Here is a 19,323-nt window from a genome sequence, read left to right on the forward strand (position 1 = left end):
GACATAAGGGACAGCATAGGACAAAACTGAGTGGTGGAATTGAAGGGAGAAATAGGAGGCAGGGGGAGGCATGGACAGAGCATGTACAGCAAGAATGGGAGTAAGAGGAAATGAGAGCAGAGTTATAAGCAGAAGCAGAATTGTGCAGAGCTTTTGAAGTGAAGACCAGGAGCTTTAACTCTGTGCATGTCAGGTTGCAGGCCTTTTGAACAACTACTTCTGCTTTGTTTCCCAAGTTGCCATCCACAGAGTTATGGCAATTTTCCACTCTCCATGCAATAGGTTTGTATCACAATTAAATATTACTCGAAATAGACATAACATTGTGTGACTCTGGATTCTGCATCTGACTCTGTAACTCTGAAAAGCTCCATTTATTTGTTTAGAAGGTACATAGTTCCAGTGGGTAGGGCCACGGGGCACCCCCAAGGAGATGTGGGAAAAGCCAGGAGCACAATGGCAAGTGTCAGGGAGAGATGACTGGCTGTTTAGGGGAGCATTAGCAGAGGTTTCAAATTTGAAATCCTGAACCTGGACACAAGTGGCCAGATGTATCACAAAATGCATTTGGAGAAAAATTTAATGACTTTAAAAAAAAAAAAAGGGGGGGGGGTAATCAATCAATTTAAATAGTTTCTCCTCTTGTCTTAAAAACCAGCACAGCCAAAGGGGAAAGGGGTGAGGCAAGGCATGAAGAGAACATATACTTTTTTTGCTAATATTATTGATGTATCCTTCAAAACATCTGCAGGACTAGTGCATGCTTCCTTCTTGGGTCATTTCACCTTACATCTATGCTTCCAAAGCCTACTCAATCTACTTAAATTGTTCATCACTTATACTCATCCTCGTCTGGCAGCATCTAACACTTTAGACATTTATCACTTTTGTCATCATTTGCATATAGACACTCAAAGCATACTTCAATAAACTTCTCTAAACAGGTGCATAAGTGTTTTGTGTGGGAATGCATGATGCAATCTGACCTAGTGCCACATCCCACACAGCTGTGGGGCTGTTAACATTTATTTATTTATTTACTCAGGTGAGGTGCTCTTGTTGTCAGTGTGCTTGCTTGTATAGGAAACTTTTAGGTTCGGTGCTTGTTTCCTGAAGAGAAGGTTCACTTTTCAAAGTATCTCTGAAACACTCAAAAAAAAAAAAAAAAAAAAAAAAAAAAAAATCTATTAACATGCTTCACAATTGATCTTCAGGGACCTGATCTTCCCACTGACTTCAATGGACTTTGGATCACGCTGTACTCAAGATGAGGACAAGTGTCCCCTACAGTCCAGTGTTGTACAATGAAGTTAGTTATCCTCTCTACATTGTAGACCAGGCTCAGTTAACCAGTGTACATATGGAGTACCTCCACTAAAATTGCTGTATTTATTTTGGCGTTACATCAGTGTAACTGAAATCAGAAGACAATCCTCTGTTTTAAAAGCTGTAAAGCTTTCTGAAAACAATCATTCTACACTTTTAAAGTGCAACCATTACAAGAAATTGTCTTATGCCATTCTCCCTGAATTGTTTTAACTCACTTCGTATCTTCATTCCAGTAGCAAATCATATATTTTTCATTTTGAAACATCAGAATAAGTGCTCTGTTGGCAAATGCTAAAAAGCCACCCACAAAACATTTTCCTTGACACTCAATATTCTCTTGGTGTGGAATTCAGAACAGACTTGAATTTCACTTCTGAAGTGTGCTTGTATACACAGAGCATGAGCAACCACAGAAGAATGAAATAATCAAGGCTTCTTTTCACTAGATGGTTATATAGAATTAGGATACAACCTTGAGAAGTCCTATTAACTGACACAGTTTACTATGGTGGTGCAGTCACTCTGCACAGAGACAAGCTGTGTTTAACGTCATGTCATCAGGGTAAACCTAACTGGAACAAAGATTTGCCTGTGACCAACTGACATGAAGTGGAACACAACTTGTTTCAGTCAACATGGACTAAAAAAAGTCACGGCCATTATTTTGTTAGTTAATGCAACTCCTTAAGGTTATTTTCTAAACTGGCATAATTTGCTAATGAAAACAAGCCTTCAGCTGGGCTCATGACATGGGACCTGATCCAAATCCCATTGAAGTTAATGGGAGTCTTTCCAATGACTTCTCAGGGGCTGGATCAAAATGGGCCAGATTCTGCTATTCTCATCTTGGGTAGTGCTTTACTCCTCAAAATCAATGGCACTATTTGAGGACCAAGGAACTACTCCAGGGGAGCAAAGATGGGAGAATCTGGCCCAAAGTAAAAATAGTAGGATCTGGACCTAAATAATTTGTCTTTAGTGAAACGTCTCATGGATTTAGGTACTATCAATGTAAGGATTGCAGAAACCAGCCCTACCCTTTTTTTACTTCAAGGCATATAAAATAGATAATGACAGATATTCTATTATGTTTCTTGAGCTAAAGCTATTTTATTAGTAGTACAAATCATTTATATCGATTTCAGGACTAAGGCAAAGTCTGTAGGGTAAATAGTGCAATTTAATAGTAGGACAATTCTTTGAGAGTGGCATGGGCAGGCAAATATATAAAATCAGTCACAACTAGATTGTGCATTTACACTTTACAAATTATGAACAGCCACCACTATGGAAATATGACATGCAGCGTTACTGCAGTCATCGTGTTGGTCATGTTATTACATGCAGCGTTGTTGTAGTTGTGTTGGTCACCCACCTTGTCTGAATTGTGTTGTGATTTAAAGGTCATTATTCTAGACAGATCATTGCAAATGCATACAGGAAACTAAAATAGCCTACCTTTATAATCACCATAGCCAACCCACTCCATTTGCTCAAAACAAGAGAGTAGTTCTTTAATTTTAAGTAAAATGAAATTTTATCACATCTCTGATAATTTTAAATGCGCTAAGGATTAGAACAATCTATTTCATGCAACACCCCAAGTAGTACAGAACAGAAATAAAGACACCTACTAAAAAGCTGTCAGTGTCAAACAATCACTTATTCTGCTATTGTTGATTGGCCCCTATTTAAATGACTGGGTAATAGCTATTGATAGGAAAAACAATTCCATTCCATCAAATGCTACTGAAACCTTGTAGAATTTTGTCACATAAAAAAATTGTGTTTGGCTATGTGCTTTGGGCTTAGTGTTTCTCTTTCACATACAGACAATCCAATCAAGGTGAAGATCATTTTAGTTATCAGGAAAGCAGCATGCCTTCTGTTGATACATGCACACATCAATGGGAATTAAACTGTGCCTCTGTAGTTTGGGTGGATTTCAGGCTTGATGTCGTATGTCATGTTCAAAAGTTGTTTCATCAGGTTTTCCATGTACTTTTGGAAGCTACTGGTGATATCTTGGATTTTTTCTGTTGTTTGCTCTTCTATTTTAGTGGAGAGGTTACCTTGGGATCCCATTATCTACAAAGGCAAAACAAGAGAAACCTTGTGAGCAAAATAAAGGCTTACATCACAGATGTGTTTTCTGTAACTGAGGCAGCCTCTAAGAATGACTTTCTGTCCCCAAACATAAACATTATACAGACCTTTCACAATGCTCTCTAAGAGTCAAGTTTAAACTAGATTAAACCACGTACATAATAAACAGGATTAGTGGGAACTATTTTGGAACTTGTTAGCAATGGTACATCCCCACATAGTGCAGATTTCCAATGTCACTCTTGCATACAATGTGTAATCTACAAAAAAAGAGTTTTTCTCTTCTATAACATTTTAAAATATTTTCATTTCATTGATTAATTGTTCTAATCTATCTACTACTTTTGATCACTGATAGGTTTATTTGACCCTATGGAATTAATGCCAGCATGGCTTTTGAAGTGTGGAAGATGGAAATGCTTTCAAATAAATAAATAAAATAAACGAAGCCTTTATGTTTACAAAACACTGAAATATCTTCAGTCGTTAGTGATGTATAACCCTCAATAGGCCTCATTTTAGGCCTTTTAATGTTAATTTTCTTATCTGGCCAAATACCAGACAGCTTCTGGCACAGTAAATATCAGGACATTCGCTTAGAATTTAATTGAATCTTCCTTTCTTTCTAGACTAGCGGAATATTTTAGCAAAGTTATGTTGTAAACAGATGCACACATTCTAAATCTGTGACTTCATCCCTCCCCCCACCCACTGCCCCAACTTCTTGAGAGCATGCTTCACTTATGGAAAGTCCTAAAGAATTTAATTGAAAATTATATTCCCTGCTATATGATGGCTCAGAATATCTGGAGAAAGAAATGAATAGAGAACGATAGCCTGTTAGATCTTGATAGAATCTAGTTGTTGTCATCAGTCTTCAATTCTATCGGGCTTTTCCGTAAGAGTTCCATTTTTTTTCTGGGCTAGTGCTACAATAATTAAAAAAAAATAGTTCAATATACTGTAGCTATCCTTAGCTAAAGAGAATACCCCATAAGTGTGATAAAGGAACAAAATACAGTAGGGGTAGGTTCTGTGGTTCCGACGCAATTTAGTCCTGACAAGTTACAACCCTACCATTGTTTCAGTCCTGTGGCTCTGAAGCAGAGTTGCTGAGTTAAATTGTGTGGCGGTTGTGTGATGTGGCCAAAGGTCACAGTTACAAGGGATGATCTAGGTGATTCTCCAAAAGCAATTCTCCAAAAGGGCCATATTTTTGGAATGTAATGTATGCATCCTACAAACACTCTCATCATATATTATTGGAAAGTTTATTTTATGTATGTTTAGATGAGGTATGATGTAGAGTTGTGCTGTAAGTCTGAAGGCGAAGTGAAACAGTAGTACGCAAAATAAGAGTGTCAATTTTTTCACAGTTCCAAAAATACTGCAACTTAACTATGACTATAGTTTTTACTGTTTACGTTAATTTCAACACCTTAATGTGTTGTTTTTTAGTCAAAGCTACCAAACGACAGTCTGTTGAAAAAAAATAGTTTTTGCATGGTCATTTTTTTTTCTTTTCAGAAATGGTGATGTTGTGTAGCATGTGACAAAAAGGGCAAATATCAACATTTTGCAGTATACTAACATGAAATGTTTCACATTGCGTATTCTTAATAGTCAAAGTATCTCACAAGTGATTATAATAGTTTTCTATATTTTCAGCTGAAATTTGCTGACCAGATCGGTCTCATGCTGAAGGCTGTGCACCAGTAGCAGATGATTTCGTGCCAACGGTTTGTACTACATCGTAGGTAGATATAAAATGCATGTGAATCCCTAATGTAATGCTCCTCCATCTGTAAGTTTTTGTACATACAATGTAGCATCTAGTCTGTCTGGTTGAAGGTTTTAATTTGTAAGTGCCTATGCATGTAGTATGAGCCAATGAAATGTTCTAGACGCTAGGTTTTTAATTCAGTGATACTTATGCACAGTCAGTATCAGTGTTAGAGATGACAGTACACAGCTTCAAACTGACTTGAATCAAGCAGAAACGGCAATTTTGATACTAACAGATCTAATTTATATGTAATTTAGCACAAGTATGAAACTACAAAATGAAAAATGGTGGTGGTAGTGGTGATAATGCTAACAATATGCTTTGAGAATTTTACTGCTACAGAGAAGTATATGAAGACATGGAGGATATCCGTCTCTGAAAGCTTACTTCAAAGATAAAAAGACTCCCCACAAACTTTGAAAAATGTGTTGTTTGTCAAAAAAATCAAAAGAATGCAAAACTTTCAAAAGCCACCAGTGCTGGATAGAATTCCATGATGCTGTGGTGGCAGAAGTCAGGATAGATCAATTGTTTTGGTGGCTACTGGGTGAGTGTTTTAGTTTAGATGTTCTATCTCACAGGCTGCTTTTGGAAAAATACAAGCAAATCAAATTTGGCACATGTCAGGGATGTATTGAACTCAGAAAAGAAAACAAAATTTGAATCTGCTCAGAGAGCATCATGTTCACGTGCTTCTACTGCCACCAGAGCAAGCACATCCTCCAGTGATTGGTCCTGGTGCACTGTCTGCTTGAGAGCAGCACATAAGAAAGACAAGAAATTTTGTGAATTAGAAATATTTGAGAGAGCAGCCAATCTGAGTGAGTCAGCACTTCAAAGAGGAGATGATGACATGTTGGACGGAATACCTGTGGAAGACTTGATTGCTAAGGATGCAGTTTATCACTCAGCATGCCTTTCTTCCTACCCATGTCAAATAAATCTTAAAGCAAAACCATCTAGTTACACTGCAACAATAAGGTCTACCTTATGTTTATCAGTTGATTGAAGAGATAGACAATCATCTTTTGTAAAACAAGAAGGCTCTTCTCCTGCCCAAACCGCTACAAAGATATAAAGCTCTACTTCTCTCTGGTGTAGAAACTGCAAACTATTCCATTAGCAAATTACAGACAAGATTAGAAAAACATTGTAGTTCTGCAATTTCTTTTCACGTGTAGCTTGGACAAGGCAAGTCTACCATTATTCTGTGCACTGTAGTGACAGTAGCTGATGGTATGCAAGCTGCTAGTAATCAAAGGAAGGAACTTAAGTCATCCAAAGGTTTTGTGGATATTTTGGGGGGAGTAAGGCTGATGAACTGCTTTCAGTGAACAAGTGGTTTTGCATAATGCTGCTTGAATCCTTCAGTTTGAAATAGCCAAAATGAAAGCCTCAGCATATTAGCCGAAGCCAGGAGATTGTAGTTTACAGAGGGTAGCTACTTTTTTTTACCCAATTACTGTAGGAGTTTGTCCTTTGGTTGATAGATAAAGAGGCATATAATTCAGCCAGCAATGAGTGTCAGTCCTTCAGGAGGCAAGCAGAGGAGTTGCCTATCAGTTGTGGCATGCATCGTATTTACCATTTTCAAAATTATCCCATCACTGCACATAAGCCTTGCTGCATAGCTACCCCTGAGTTTGGGTCTCACAATTTAATTAGCCTACTACACCTTCAGGGATTCTGCATCAAGTACAGTGAGCTAAGGTGGTTCATTGCTTGTGCTACAAAAACTGAAGAGGAAAGACTCTACGGAGGTGTGTTTATTCCAAATGGAATTGAAGCACTTCATGCTGGTGGAAATCTCATCCATGAAGGAGATGATAATATAGACATCAGCGTGGAGACCACTGATGGAAGGAATACCTTCCTTTCAGTGGTTAGAGTGCTATTTCAAGAATAGACTGCAGGTAGTCCAGCATCACAAGAAATATTACTGAATCATGGGGGGGAGGGCGGGGAAGTCACTTACTCTCCCCAGGTAATCAGTCTCTGATGCAGTGTGCAGCATTTGAAAAACTAGAACATGTCCAGAATCGACTTGCCATGGAAATAGTACTTGAGAAAATAAACTTTTAAGACTACCATCTTGTGACGTTCTACCAATGCCAAATGATGTTGATATTGTTTGCTCTCAGTTGATTCCATTTTGGACTGGTTTCAGCCACAAGCTTGCAACAAAGAAGTTGTATGTGCGCACCTATTGTGGATGCCAAAATAGCTGACAGGGCCAGAATCTGTCCTACAGTGCTGAAATGTAAGGAAAAGTCAACAGCTGTAGGACAGCAGCATGCCATTCTGACCAAGGATCAGCAGCTGTATGCTGTTGCTTGGCAAATTAAATGGACTCTCTCAAATGAACTTGGTACCAATATGATTTGCCTGGGAGGTTTTCACACCCTGTGCTGTTTTATAGCATGTATTGGGAAATTCTGGAGAGGTGCAGGATAGATCTTGTTGATTCTGCTGTATATGCTGGACCTGGCTTGACTTTAGTATTTGAGGCCCTTTGTGCTCTAAACAAATTTATTATTACATTTTGTTTTACCCTTTAGATGGTTTCTGTGATGCTTTGAGGCCATAAAGAATTACGATTTTATATTTTGAAATAATACATAGAGTCATTAAACTAACAGAAACAAATGCAAATATTTCAAAGTGGTCATTTTAATGTGCTGATAGTGTCATTGTTTACTCCCATTTCTAAGGTGACAGCTCCACATCATACCTCATCTTAAAGTAGACATAAAAAGCTTTCAAATGATGCATGTTGTGTGTGTATAGAGAGGGTACATGAAGTCAACCAAATCAGTGGGTCTCTTTCTGCTCACCTAATATCACCAAATTCATTTTCCTGTGACTTCAGCATGACTTTAAAGATGATAAGGTGAGTAACTTAAGATCATCCTTTAGAAGGATTTCCACTGAAATTATATTCATTTTCTAAATTGCATCTAGTAAGCAGTTGGTCCATAATATAGATTTAAAGCTTTTGCTAGTTTGAAAGAAAGAAAGGAAACAGACAAAATGTTAAATGCTGGGAAGGGATTATTATTATCTGTAATAATTATTTTTATGAGGATATTAACTAGCATATATATATATATATATTTTTTTTTTAACTTTGGGCCAAACCCTGAGGGCCTTACTTAGGACAGATCTGACTTCTTCCAAATGGGGAGCATCTCCATGGAGAGAACTTTATGCAGATTCAGGGTGGCTATGTTGTCTCCAAACCAACCCCATGGAAAATACTCAAGAAAATTACTGCGCCCTTAGGCAGAGCCTCTGCCACACCAGGGACCCCTCCCCCTTAATTAACACTTTAAGAAAAAATACAGTAATTTAAGTTAAAGATTAAACTTCTGCCTGGATATTTTCGTGTCCTTTGTTCTACTACGGAGTCCCAAACCCTTCATATTACTGAATTTCATGCAATGCTGTATTTAAGCTATGAGCTGTTTTGACTTTGAGGATTTTATATCAATCCAATGACTTCTGTAGTGTTGCTCCTAATTTTACACCTGGTGTGAATGAGATCAGCATCAGGCCTTGTATCTCCACAGGCAGGTGCCATACATTAATGCCGTGTGCAATCCATTCATTCTAGTTTAAATTAACCCAGTGTAAATTATGCATTTACACCCCATTTCTTAGGCTTAATTCATTAATGTTTATAAAGCTCTCTGAGACCTCATGTGGTAGAGCATAGTATTATTTCACTATTAGAGGTGGTCTCAAAATTCAGAAATGGATTTTGTACCCCAAAGATAGCATCTGGGGGATTGGCTTAGTCTATTACAAAGATGAGCCCATTTGCCAAATTTTGGATCCAGATCTGGGCTCAAATTCTGCACACTGCTGAGGTGGATCTTAGTAATTGCCTCTCTTATTCAACACTAATTGTTGTTTGTTGTTGTTGTTTATTATGGTCTGATCTGGTGTGGCTGGGGTGTGAGTCGGCACAGAATTTAAGCCAACACATCTCTAATGAAACACATTAAAGTGTGTCTGTAATAACTGTGGAATTATAAAGTTTTCATATGAATATATGAGCCAGCACAATGAACTAGTTAAGGACCATTGCTCTGGCACTGACCTCCTTTCTGCCCTCCAGACTTAGGTTAATAATGTTGTCATTCTTCTGGGACAGACAAATGTCCGACATAATGGGGTCAGGAGAAAGTGAAGGAGGCCTGTAATGATTATTTACACAACAGGCTGGCATTGGGAGAGCTATATGTGCTGTTGTCACCTTGTATAAACTACTTCAATCTACAGTCTACAATATTAGCTCATTATGCTAATTGTGGGTGTAATGAGAAGATTGCGCTCAAAATGATGCACAGAGAAATTTCTTTCTCCTTTGCTGTTTCAGGCATCAGACCACAGATTCTCTCTGTCTGGCTTGAATGTAAAGTTGAACACATCTGAAAGATATGTTACTTTTTTTTTATTGTCAGTAAAATTCTGAAATAGTATGTGCAGGACAAGCCTGCCTGCTTTATTGTGACATTATCTCTTGGAGCTGACATTATGTATTAGTGGTGTTGTCTGTATTTATATCTGTACCTAGGGGTTATGATCTCTGCTTGAAAGTCATGTTTTATATGAATTGTGGCTGAAGTGACAAGCTGATAAATTTGACTTCCTCTTCTCCTCCCCATGTGGTTTTTGTAGCTTTGCAAGGAATCAGACAAAAAGGAAGTTCACTAAAGAAAAGAGAATAATTTGAGATACCCCTTCATGAAAACAGCAGAGAAAATTGCAAAAGGACGTATCTAAAATACACTAAAATTCAGAAATTTAGGTACAAAAATGTCAGCCAGATGACTGTTTTACTATGAAAATGTCATGAAAAAATAAGTTTTGAACAGATGTTGCTGCGTACATAGTTGGAAGATCAGACTAAATTATCAGAACTAGTTAAATAATATATTTTTCAGTTCACTGAGAGTTTAAACATTTTTTAAAAACCTGTTTGAGTTGGACCAAAAATGAAAATGTCCCAAATTTTTGGTGAATCAAGAAGTTGAAGGAAAGATCATTTTGGGTCAAATGAAATGTGTTTGAGAAAATCAAGATGTTTTTTATACAGTTTGGAGATATATCAACAAATTAAGGAAATTTTGCAATGAAAAGTAATTTCAAACGAAAAAATCAAAACAAAATGTTCACATTTTGTCAGAATTCTGTGGTGGGTGTTTTTTGTATTTGTGGGGTTTTTTTGTTTTTGTTTTTTGCAACCAATGACATCAAATTTGCAAAACATTTTGGTGTTGCAAATCTGCATTTTTCACTGAAAAAAAAAAAGTTTTGTCTGTAAAACTTTGCCTAACACTATAAATGAATAAACACAATGGCTTCTAAACGGGCCTAACCCAAAGCCTTCTGAACTCAATAGTCTTATTTCTGTGGGGATGGGCTACATTCATATTCATTGCAGCTCAACTCTTTATATATTAATTGGCAATCAAAACTTGTACCTTGCTCCAGCTTCTGCTCTGATGTTAACAGAAAATCTGCCTGGCATTAATATCTATATCTATATATATCCCAAGAGACGGGCATCAAAACAGTCCTGAATTTTAGTAAAGTTTAGATCCACAGTCCTAGATCCTTAAGTCCCTGTAGCCTGTGAAAAGAGCCAAACTTTGCAGTCCAGCCCCATCACTAATATTTTCAGTGAATACGTGAATGTAGTCATTATGAATTGTTGGCCTGCTCTGATAGTGTACTGTACACAAAGGATCTACAGTAAGGACCTAATACAATGCTTATTGAATCATTCCCTCCCGCTCTTCTCTTTTGATTTACATGCATATTGAACCAGAGCCTCTGTGAAATATGTATGTAAGCTTCTTACTTACGTTAGATTGTTTGTGCCTGAATTCCCTCTCCCTCTGTAACCTATAGTGGTCTATCTCTGCTGTGGCTTCTTCTTTGGCTTGCTTCAGTCTCTTTCCCTTTCCTGGACAGAGAGAGGAAATAGAGGGTTACTTTGAAATTAGCATTATGCCTGAAGAGCTGGTTGTCTCCACACAGTACTTATTCTACACAGCATAGTATTCCATGTGCCAAATCTCCAGTAAAAGTCCATGGGAGTTTTGATTGTGTATGGACTGCAAGTAAGATTTTCAGGAGTGCCTAAATGATTTAGGAAACACAAGTTCCACTGAAAGCCAATAGAAATTGTGCTCCTTAATCAGTAAAGTGCCCAACCTATGATATCAGGCCCTTTTTATCTACAGGTACACAACAACCATAAAAAGTTTGCAGGTTTGTGAACTATAGCATACAGCATTTTCAACTGGGTTCTTTATCACAACATAAATGACAATTTCTTATCACTGCTTCATGTTTAAATAAAATGCTTCTTTATTTAATTGGCAATGGTAGCAACCAGAGAACAGATATTAGTTGTCACTGATTGGAAGAGACATTATTCTGTAAAATTTGCTGTATTGATTTGCTGCCAGGAATCCTTCAGGCCACACCAACTGGATTCTATTTAATGCTGGCAAATTTCCAAAGCACTTCAAAGATACAGCTTGGCCACTAGCAAACTAAGTTGCAACATTTACATTGTATTGCCTGTCCCCCTTTCTTCCTAACATTTGTAAAATACACAGGTGGGTGTTTAAGACACAGAGAACATCAAAGCAGCTTTTGTGTACTAATGTGTGGAAACATGGAAGTGATTACAAAGTAGAGATTTTTATTTTTATTATTTTATTTATTATTATTCTGCTAAGTGACCATTAGGTTGTAGTAAAGACTAGGGCCCTGATCCTGAAATGACTACTGCACGTGCTTAACTTTACACACTGGGAACAGTCACATTGACTTCAATGAGTAAGTAGTGTGTAAAATCATTGCAGAACTGGAACGTATATAAAATATGTAACTCCTGGGTCTGGCAGGAAGTTATGTGTAGGAGGAGGGAGAAAAAATTGGTAGAAACATGGTTCTTGTGGTATTGGAACATGAAACGAGTCCTGAACTTGTAATAACAGCTGGAATTTGATGTTTCTATGTCTGTTTGTTTTATAGAATCTGGGCAAAATCCCACTGATCCTTACAGGACCCTGCAAATTCTCCACAAACTATTTTGTGGGAAACCAGCACTTTTCAGCTGATGGAGCTATAAAATGCTAGATTTAAAGCTGATCTGCAATGAGGAAACAGAAATGGGTTTGTCACTTTTGTGGTTTTTTATTTATTTATTTTTTATATTAAGTCTTGTCATGCTTGGAAGACTCTATGATGACTTATGAATTAATGAAATTATGATGTCACAAATAGAGCATGGTGGAATTTTTCAAATGAATCTTTTTTCCCCCCCAAAATTTGCAGATTCTTGTCAACCAAAACATTTTGTGGATTTGCTGGATTGTTTTGGTTTAAAAAAAAAAATCCAAAAAATTGAAACATTTCATTTTGATGTTTTTTAAAACAAAATGTTTAGATTTTTTAATTTAAAATGACTTTAAATTTGAAATTTTACTTCAACTTTATTAAAAATAGGCAAAACTCCTCAAATTAAATATTTTGTTTCAGGTTGAACAAAAGTGATTTCTTCAGTTTGCCCAAAATACTTATTTTGCATTGACCTGAACCAATTTTTCCCCCCAATTTTTGTTTTGGCCAATTAACCAAAAAAATAATTTATTCGGACACCCTTGATCACAAGAGCCATGCCGTGCATTTAAGAGAGTGAGTCTTAGTCTGCTTAAAAGATCCTTTAATTTTTGTTAATACCTATTCAACGTTAATGACTATTAACACTTTGGAGCAAATGATTCAGCATACATACTCCTTCAATGAAAGTGTGAGAGTTAAAAATATTTTTTCTGAAACCCCCAGAAAAGTTTTCCAGCAAAATCAGACAGCTAAGAGTTTTGACATTCCTGATATTTCTATGATTAAATAAGCCAACCCCTTGACCCCTCCCACACCACTCTTAAATATACTGGCCTTTATACATTATTAAGCCTTTTGCAGATCAGTTTTAATCTGCTCTTACGGTGAAACTTGCTACGAGATGTGCCACATTTTGAATCTATTCCACTAATATATAAAGTGCACGTAATCCGCAAATGCCATTTCTCACAGAGTCTGCTAGACAATAAAGGCCTAATTCTGATGTCAGTTGCACCACTGTAAATCAGGAGTAATGCTACTCAAATCAATGTTGTAAAACTGGGGTAAGTGAGAACACAATAAGGCCTTCACTATCCACTTTTTTTACATGGTTTAGTTCAGATAACAGACTTGAGGCAATTGTTCATTTCTTCTGTTTTACAGCATGCTACTGTGGATTGGTTTCAGTTGTTCTGCACAAATGAAGCCATAACAGATGTAACAGAGTAATATAACTCCCCTAGTAATAGCTCAGAAATGAACCTGAACTTTGTGTAAAGAAAAATAAGTGCTTTAAATGGGTCTGTAGTTCAAGAAAATTCTCTGTAAAAATGACTGATCCAGGGGTAAATTATCTGCTCAGTGGGCAGGCCAATACAAAGTCAGTGCCAGCATTTCAGTGAGTGGATTTAGAAGCCGAGAAATACCAACCACACTAAATTCCTTTTAAAGCCTAGTATTTATGGGCTACATGGCTCACTGAGTGTGTTTATTGTGGAATTCCAGGAGAGATCAGGTGTGATTATATAAAGCCTTTACACAGAAGGAGCAATAGGTGGTTAGAACCTTGTGGATTTACTGAACATCACTCCATCTTGTGGAATATTTTTCTGTTTACTTAATTACATGTCACTGGGGATTGCTCGGAGTATGTGGAGAACGGCAGAGAATGGACAATCTTTTACCCATCTGAGATTTAAAGTACATTCTTTTCCAAAGATTGTATTTATTGAATCAGACCTTGCTGCATCAGTTTCCATTACGGCTCTAAATCTCCAGAAGCAGTAAGCACAAACTGAATGCCTCATGTATGGCCTGAGCAACAGAATTTGGAGCTGGGTTTGGGTCTTTATTTTGAAACACAACCCCCCTAATCTGAAGATCTTAAGATCTGGGTTTCCAGTTAAGACTTGTATAGAACTACCTCTTAATAATGAAATGAGGGTGCCAAATTCTCAGCAGATGTAAACCAACAGAGCTCCAATTGACTTTGATGGAGCTGTACTGATGTACATCAGCTCACAGTCTGGGTTTGGATCTCGAGAACAAATCAAGCTACCCTTAAGTCTGAGGCTATGTCTTCAATGACGGCGGCAAATTCGCCGCCGTCAGATCGACTTCTCTGGATCGACTGAGTGGTCAGTGAAGACCTGCTCAGTCGATCTAAAAATCGACGTATTAAGGCCACCTCCTCAAGTGGCGTAGCGCTGCATCGATGGGAACGCGGTTCCCATCAGCGCAGTGCAGTGAAGACGGCGCACAGAACAGAAGCAGAGAAGTCGACGGGAGTTACGCAAGTTTTTTGCACAGCTTGCGTAACTCCGGTTGACTGCCGCCGAATCAAACTTGCGTAACTCAGTCAATCCAGAGAAGTTGATCTGATGGCGGTGAATTTGCCACCATCCGTGAAGATGTAGCCTCGGATGTAAGTGAAGACAAGCCCTGAGGGAGTTTCTGGTTTGGAGTTCCAGTTGGGGCCCATCTCTAGTACATTCGTTACATATTTGGTCACACACAAATAAACAAACAATCCCTCCTGCCCCCATATTAAATAAACTAAGATGAATTACAAAATTGAATTTCTCTGGTTTGGGTAATTAATTTGATGAAGAAAAAAAATCCCCTGAAATGTTTTATTGTGTTCTAGTAAGTAAGGTGTGTAAGATATATTGTATCTGCTGTTGTGCATTGGTTGTCACTTAACAGGGGCAGCCATTTGGTTTCTCCATGGTACCATTGGTCATGGCACACCCGTGACTTTGTTTTTTCTATTTAATTAAATGGAAGAGCTGGGTGTGAATTACTGCTAGTGTAGCTGCTTTGGGGACAGAATCAGCAGTTGCCAAGTATGTGATTGTGCATATATTGCACCTGATTAAGTATTAACTAGATCTAAACCTGCTGTTTCACTAGAGGCAAACCAAAATTAGTGAATCAGGTTGGCTAACATTAACTTCTTGTCTGCTACCTTATCTGCACAAGGTGTTGCTTTTCAAAGTTAGGTCCATTGTTCATGGATACAGCTGATTGTATGTGCCAGATTCTTGGCTGGTGTAAATCAGTACACTTTTGCTCAAATCAGTGGATCTGGCCCTATATATCTGGTGGTGGCAGAAAACTGAAATTCAGCCAAGACTACTGAGAAGTGTCAGCTAGAAATATCTGAAGGGCAGGGAGGCCAACCTGACGATAAAGAAAGATTTGCTATATTCATTTCAGGAGGGGCAAAAATAAGCAGTGAATATAGTGAAAATACATTTTACCTGTGTGTGTGTGTGTGTGTGTGTGTGTGTGTGTGTGTGTGTGTGTGTGTGTGTGTGTGTGTGTGTGTGTGTGTGTGTGTGTGTGTGTGTGTGTGTGTGTGTGTGTGTGTGTGTGTGTAATTATGCTGACATGGAGTTTTGACCAAAAACCATTGTCACCAGCTTCAGCACCAACTATCAGATCTTATACCAAGAGAATTTCATTGAAAAGGCACATTTATTAGGGCAAGAGGGGTAGGCAGCAGAACAGAGCATTGGCTCTGCCCACTCCCCACCCCTTCTCATCCACCTGTCTGGGAAGGGACATAGCAGTTCTGCTGGAGCTGCTTCCCCTTCTGTGATGTCCCCATTCCCCTTCCCCCCACATGTGGTGCAGGGGCATGCTGGTGCAGGGGCATGCTCTCCTATACTTCTGCACTGCTCTCATGCTAGCCATGCTGCAATTTCAACTTTTGTGATTTAATAGCTCTTTACTAGTCATCATCTCCTCTCTCCAGCTGGAAAGCATTGTTAAATAGTGTCAAGAAAAAATGTACTCTTGGTGCAGTAGTTCTTTAATAGTAATATACTAGCCTTGATTATAAGTAAAGTATTGGTGAGATTTTAGGACTGCTGTAGGGTTGTGAGGTCATACATAAAAATTAAATAAAAAAAATCAAAGTAAATCGGTCATTACAACATTTTTTGATCAAAAAGTAAAATGTGGCATCTCACTTTCCATTAAACTAAAGCTGCCTTGGTCAAATAGGCTTTGAAATTTCAAATACAGAACCCAGGCTTCTCTGCTAAGTTTCTACACGTGAATGACATAATAATGGTAATTTGCCAAGCACTAAAATGACATTTTAAATAAAATAAGAACTAAAATAATTTTAGTTGTCCTTCAAGATTATATTAAATTGTCTGTTTATGTAGGTATTTGGAATACTCATTTTGAGTAGCATATATTGCACTTTATAAAAATTTAATATAGTGGATCGGTATCTGAAGTTTTTATATTACATGAAATATATACCAGATATTAACCAAGAAAAGGTCAAATACATCATTTTGTTTTTAAAATCTTGTTTCTATCAGTTTTTATTTTCTCTCTTGTTCTAGCCAAAAGGAACTTTGATGGATTGACATCACTGCTCTGACAATGCATGTTTATTTTTGAGATTGGGCAATTCTTAATGAAAATAGGGGAGGCAAGAATTTTAAAGGGATATTTGGGTTCAAAGGTTATTTCTGCAATGTATGAAGTGAGTTGGCAGTCTTATCCTAGGTTCTAGAGGTCGTTTGTTTATCCCTATTGCAAAATCCACTGGAGCAGTTGCACAACAGCTGTTTTCCAATGATAATATAGGTCGTATTTACTGTTTAACATAGAAAGGACTGCATTAGAACAGATAGGACAAGTTCACTGTTTTACTTTGCAACTAAGATTTGCTGATTGCCAACCTCTGAGCAGGATCTTCTGATGTTAACTGGTACGAGTTGGCTTAAAGCTGATGTTTTCTGAAGTGAAACAGAACATGCTTGACTTGCTTTACAAATTACTATGTGCACAGGTTACCTGTTAAATGATAATTTTATCAGATATATTATGTTTCTTTTTAAAAAAACTTTCAGAAAAATTTGAGGTTTTTTGTTTACATTGTATTTTATTTATTTCCAACTATGAGTCAAAATCTGCTGTCATTTACATTGATTTAAATGCAGAGTGATTCTTTTGAAGTTGTTGAAGTTATTCTAGATGTAGACAAGTCTAGCTGGTCTGTGTTAAATTACGGCTGTGAAACATGGATCTTCAAACAATCAATAATAAACTGGCATCCTTTAAATTATGGTTTATAGAAGAATTCTGAAAATACCATGGATAGACCACTGTTATACCAGCAAAAGCCCTAGTGCAGATGCAGCTATATTGGCAAAAAAATCCTTTTGCTGGTATACCTTATTTTGTTATGGGCCCTGCTATAAGCTGTATTGCCAAAAGCACGTTTTTGCTGGTAAAAACTGCATCTACACTAGGAAGGTTTTGCAGTACTGCTACACTAATAGTGCAACCTTTTCTACTGTAGACTAGACCTTACACTGGTATAGCTATTCCTCTAAGGGAAGGAGAATACATTATACAAATATAAGGCACCTGTTATACTGGTATAAATGTGTGCACACCAGGGGCTGTCCCAGTATAATTATTACAGTCAAAAAAGCATTCCCCTAACTAAAAATATTGTACCAGTACATAATCTGTGTGTAAACTGGTTCTTAGAAAGGTCAAATGGGAAACTTGCTAAGGCCTGACCTCCTTTATTTAAGTCGTTGAGACTTTTGTCATTTATACTAATGGGAACAGATTGCAATATTTAGCACACAAAAATCTGTTCAGGTTCTTTAGATTGTGAGTGAATCTGGTATGCCAAATTTTTAGAGAAAGGTCTTGCCTCTTGCCCCTAGTTCTGATACTAAGGAATAAAATAGTTCAAGACAGGTTCTACTTGTTTCCCCTTCACCAGTAATTCTTGAACAGGAGACAAACATAATATGCTTAAAAACAATATAGATGAAGCAGGTACTTGATAAATATGTTTTGTAACTTGGACAAAACACTCAATAGCGGGGTTTCTGTATTTCCTGACTCTCATCCCTATAGCGCAGCACTGTGAGAAGCACTTTGCATTCTCATTTCAGTTTCTGGTTCCAGAGGGCTTGGAAGGTGCTTTAAGCTATAAAGGCTCTGCGAGCATCCCATGTGGTGTGGCAGTGGTTGAGGTGATGACAGTAGGAGTAAGTGCACCTGACATCTTAGGTCCTGATTCTGCAAGATTCTTAAGTATGGGCATAGTTTAAGTGCATGGATATAATTATACTGATCAATTATCTGGGTTCCTGATTTGGAAATATTCCTTCTGGCTGACTAATTTTTTAAAAAACTCACCCAAATCAAAAGGGACCATCAGCTTCAAGTCACCAGAGTCAAGGGCCTGACTCTGCAGCCCTAAGTCAGGCAAAGCTCTCTATGGCTTCATTTAGGGCTAGATAGTAACGCTGACAGGTACAATACCCTTCCCGCTTCTCTGTTGCTCTGGGGGATAGCAATTTGCATCTTTGATAAACCAGAAGCAAATTACAAAACCTTCCAGGGAAGCTCAGCTGTGTTGGCCAGTAAAAATAACTCAACATTTATTATTTTTAAAATATTGTGGTTTTTATCTAATGAGAATTCAGCAGGAAAATACAGTAAACCCAGGCCAGATACTTACTCTTTTTGGCATCTTCTAGTTTGTCTTTGGCACGTTTTTCTGCCTGTAAAAGTTGCTGGATTCCCTGAGACTGGCTGGTCATGCTGATTTGTTGGGTCCAGTGTGCCTCTGTAGTAACTGGGGATGCAAGGGAATTATATACCATCGCCTGCCTCTTTGTTGTGCATTTTGTTGTGTCAACATTCAGTACAAGCTCCATCCAATCTGCACCAATCCAGCCTGCTTTAGCCAGGTTGTTGCTATGTAAGAAAAAGACAGGATTGAATCTGGAAAACCACACTGACGGGTTTTAAAGAGAGATTCTTTCCTTCTCTAGCTCACACCAGCCCTATAATGACTTGATTAGAACACTGAGAAAATAAGGGAGTGACTCTCCAAACTGCTTATGATTTTAGGGGGTGTGTTTTTAAAAAACAAAACAAAACCCTCTGAAGCAGAATTT

At 37.7% G+C, this 19,323-nt stretch overlaps 1 protein-coding gene across 1 annotated transcript; it reads right to left on the reverse strand.

Moving 5' to 3' along the window:
* Positions 1-2,431: 2,431 nt before the first annotated feature.
* ATP6V1G3 (ATPase H+ transporting V1 subunit G3) lies at positions 2,432-18,976 on the reverse strand. The gene is made up of 3 exons (XM_067538228.1): positions 18,882-18,976; positions 11,095-11,195; positions 2,432-3,417 (listed from the first exon to the last, which is right to left on the reverse strand). Exons 1-3 carry the CDS (start codon positions 18,961-18,963, stop codon positions 3,244-3,246), a joined length of 357 nt encoding a protein of 118 aa, XP_067394329.1. The 5' UTR covers positions 18,964-18,976; the 3' UTR covers positions 2,432-3,243.
* Between the last annotated feature and the right edge of the window lie 347 nt (positions 18,977-19,323).

This window comes from Emydura macquarii, unplaced genomic scaffold, assembly GCF_026122565.2.
Source record: "Emydura macquarii macquarii isolate MOO-44397 ecotype Brisbane River unplaced genomic scaffold, CSIRO-AGI_Emac_v2 contig_480, whole genome shotgun sequence".
Classification (NCBI taxonomy): Eukaryota; Metazoa; Chordata; order Testudines; family Chelidae; genus Emydura; species Emydura macquarii.

Coding starts and splice junctions, on each gene's coding strand:
- ATP6V1G3 (XM_067538228.1), bottom strand. CDS start 18,963: ATGACCAGCCAGTCTCAGGGAATCCAGCAACTTTTACAGGCAGAAAAA. Junction 11,196..18,881: donor ACTAGAAGATGCCAAAAAGA/GTAAGTATCTGG, acceptor CTCTCTGTCCAG/GAAAGGGAAAGAGACTGAAG. Junction 3,418..11,094: donor TCAGGCACAAACAATCTAAC/GTAAGTAAGAAG, acceptor TTGCCTTTGTAG/ATAATGGGATCCCAAGGTAA.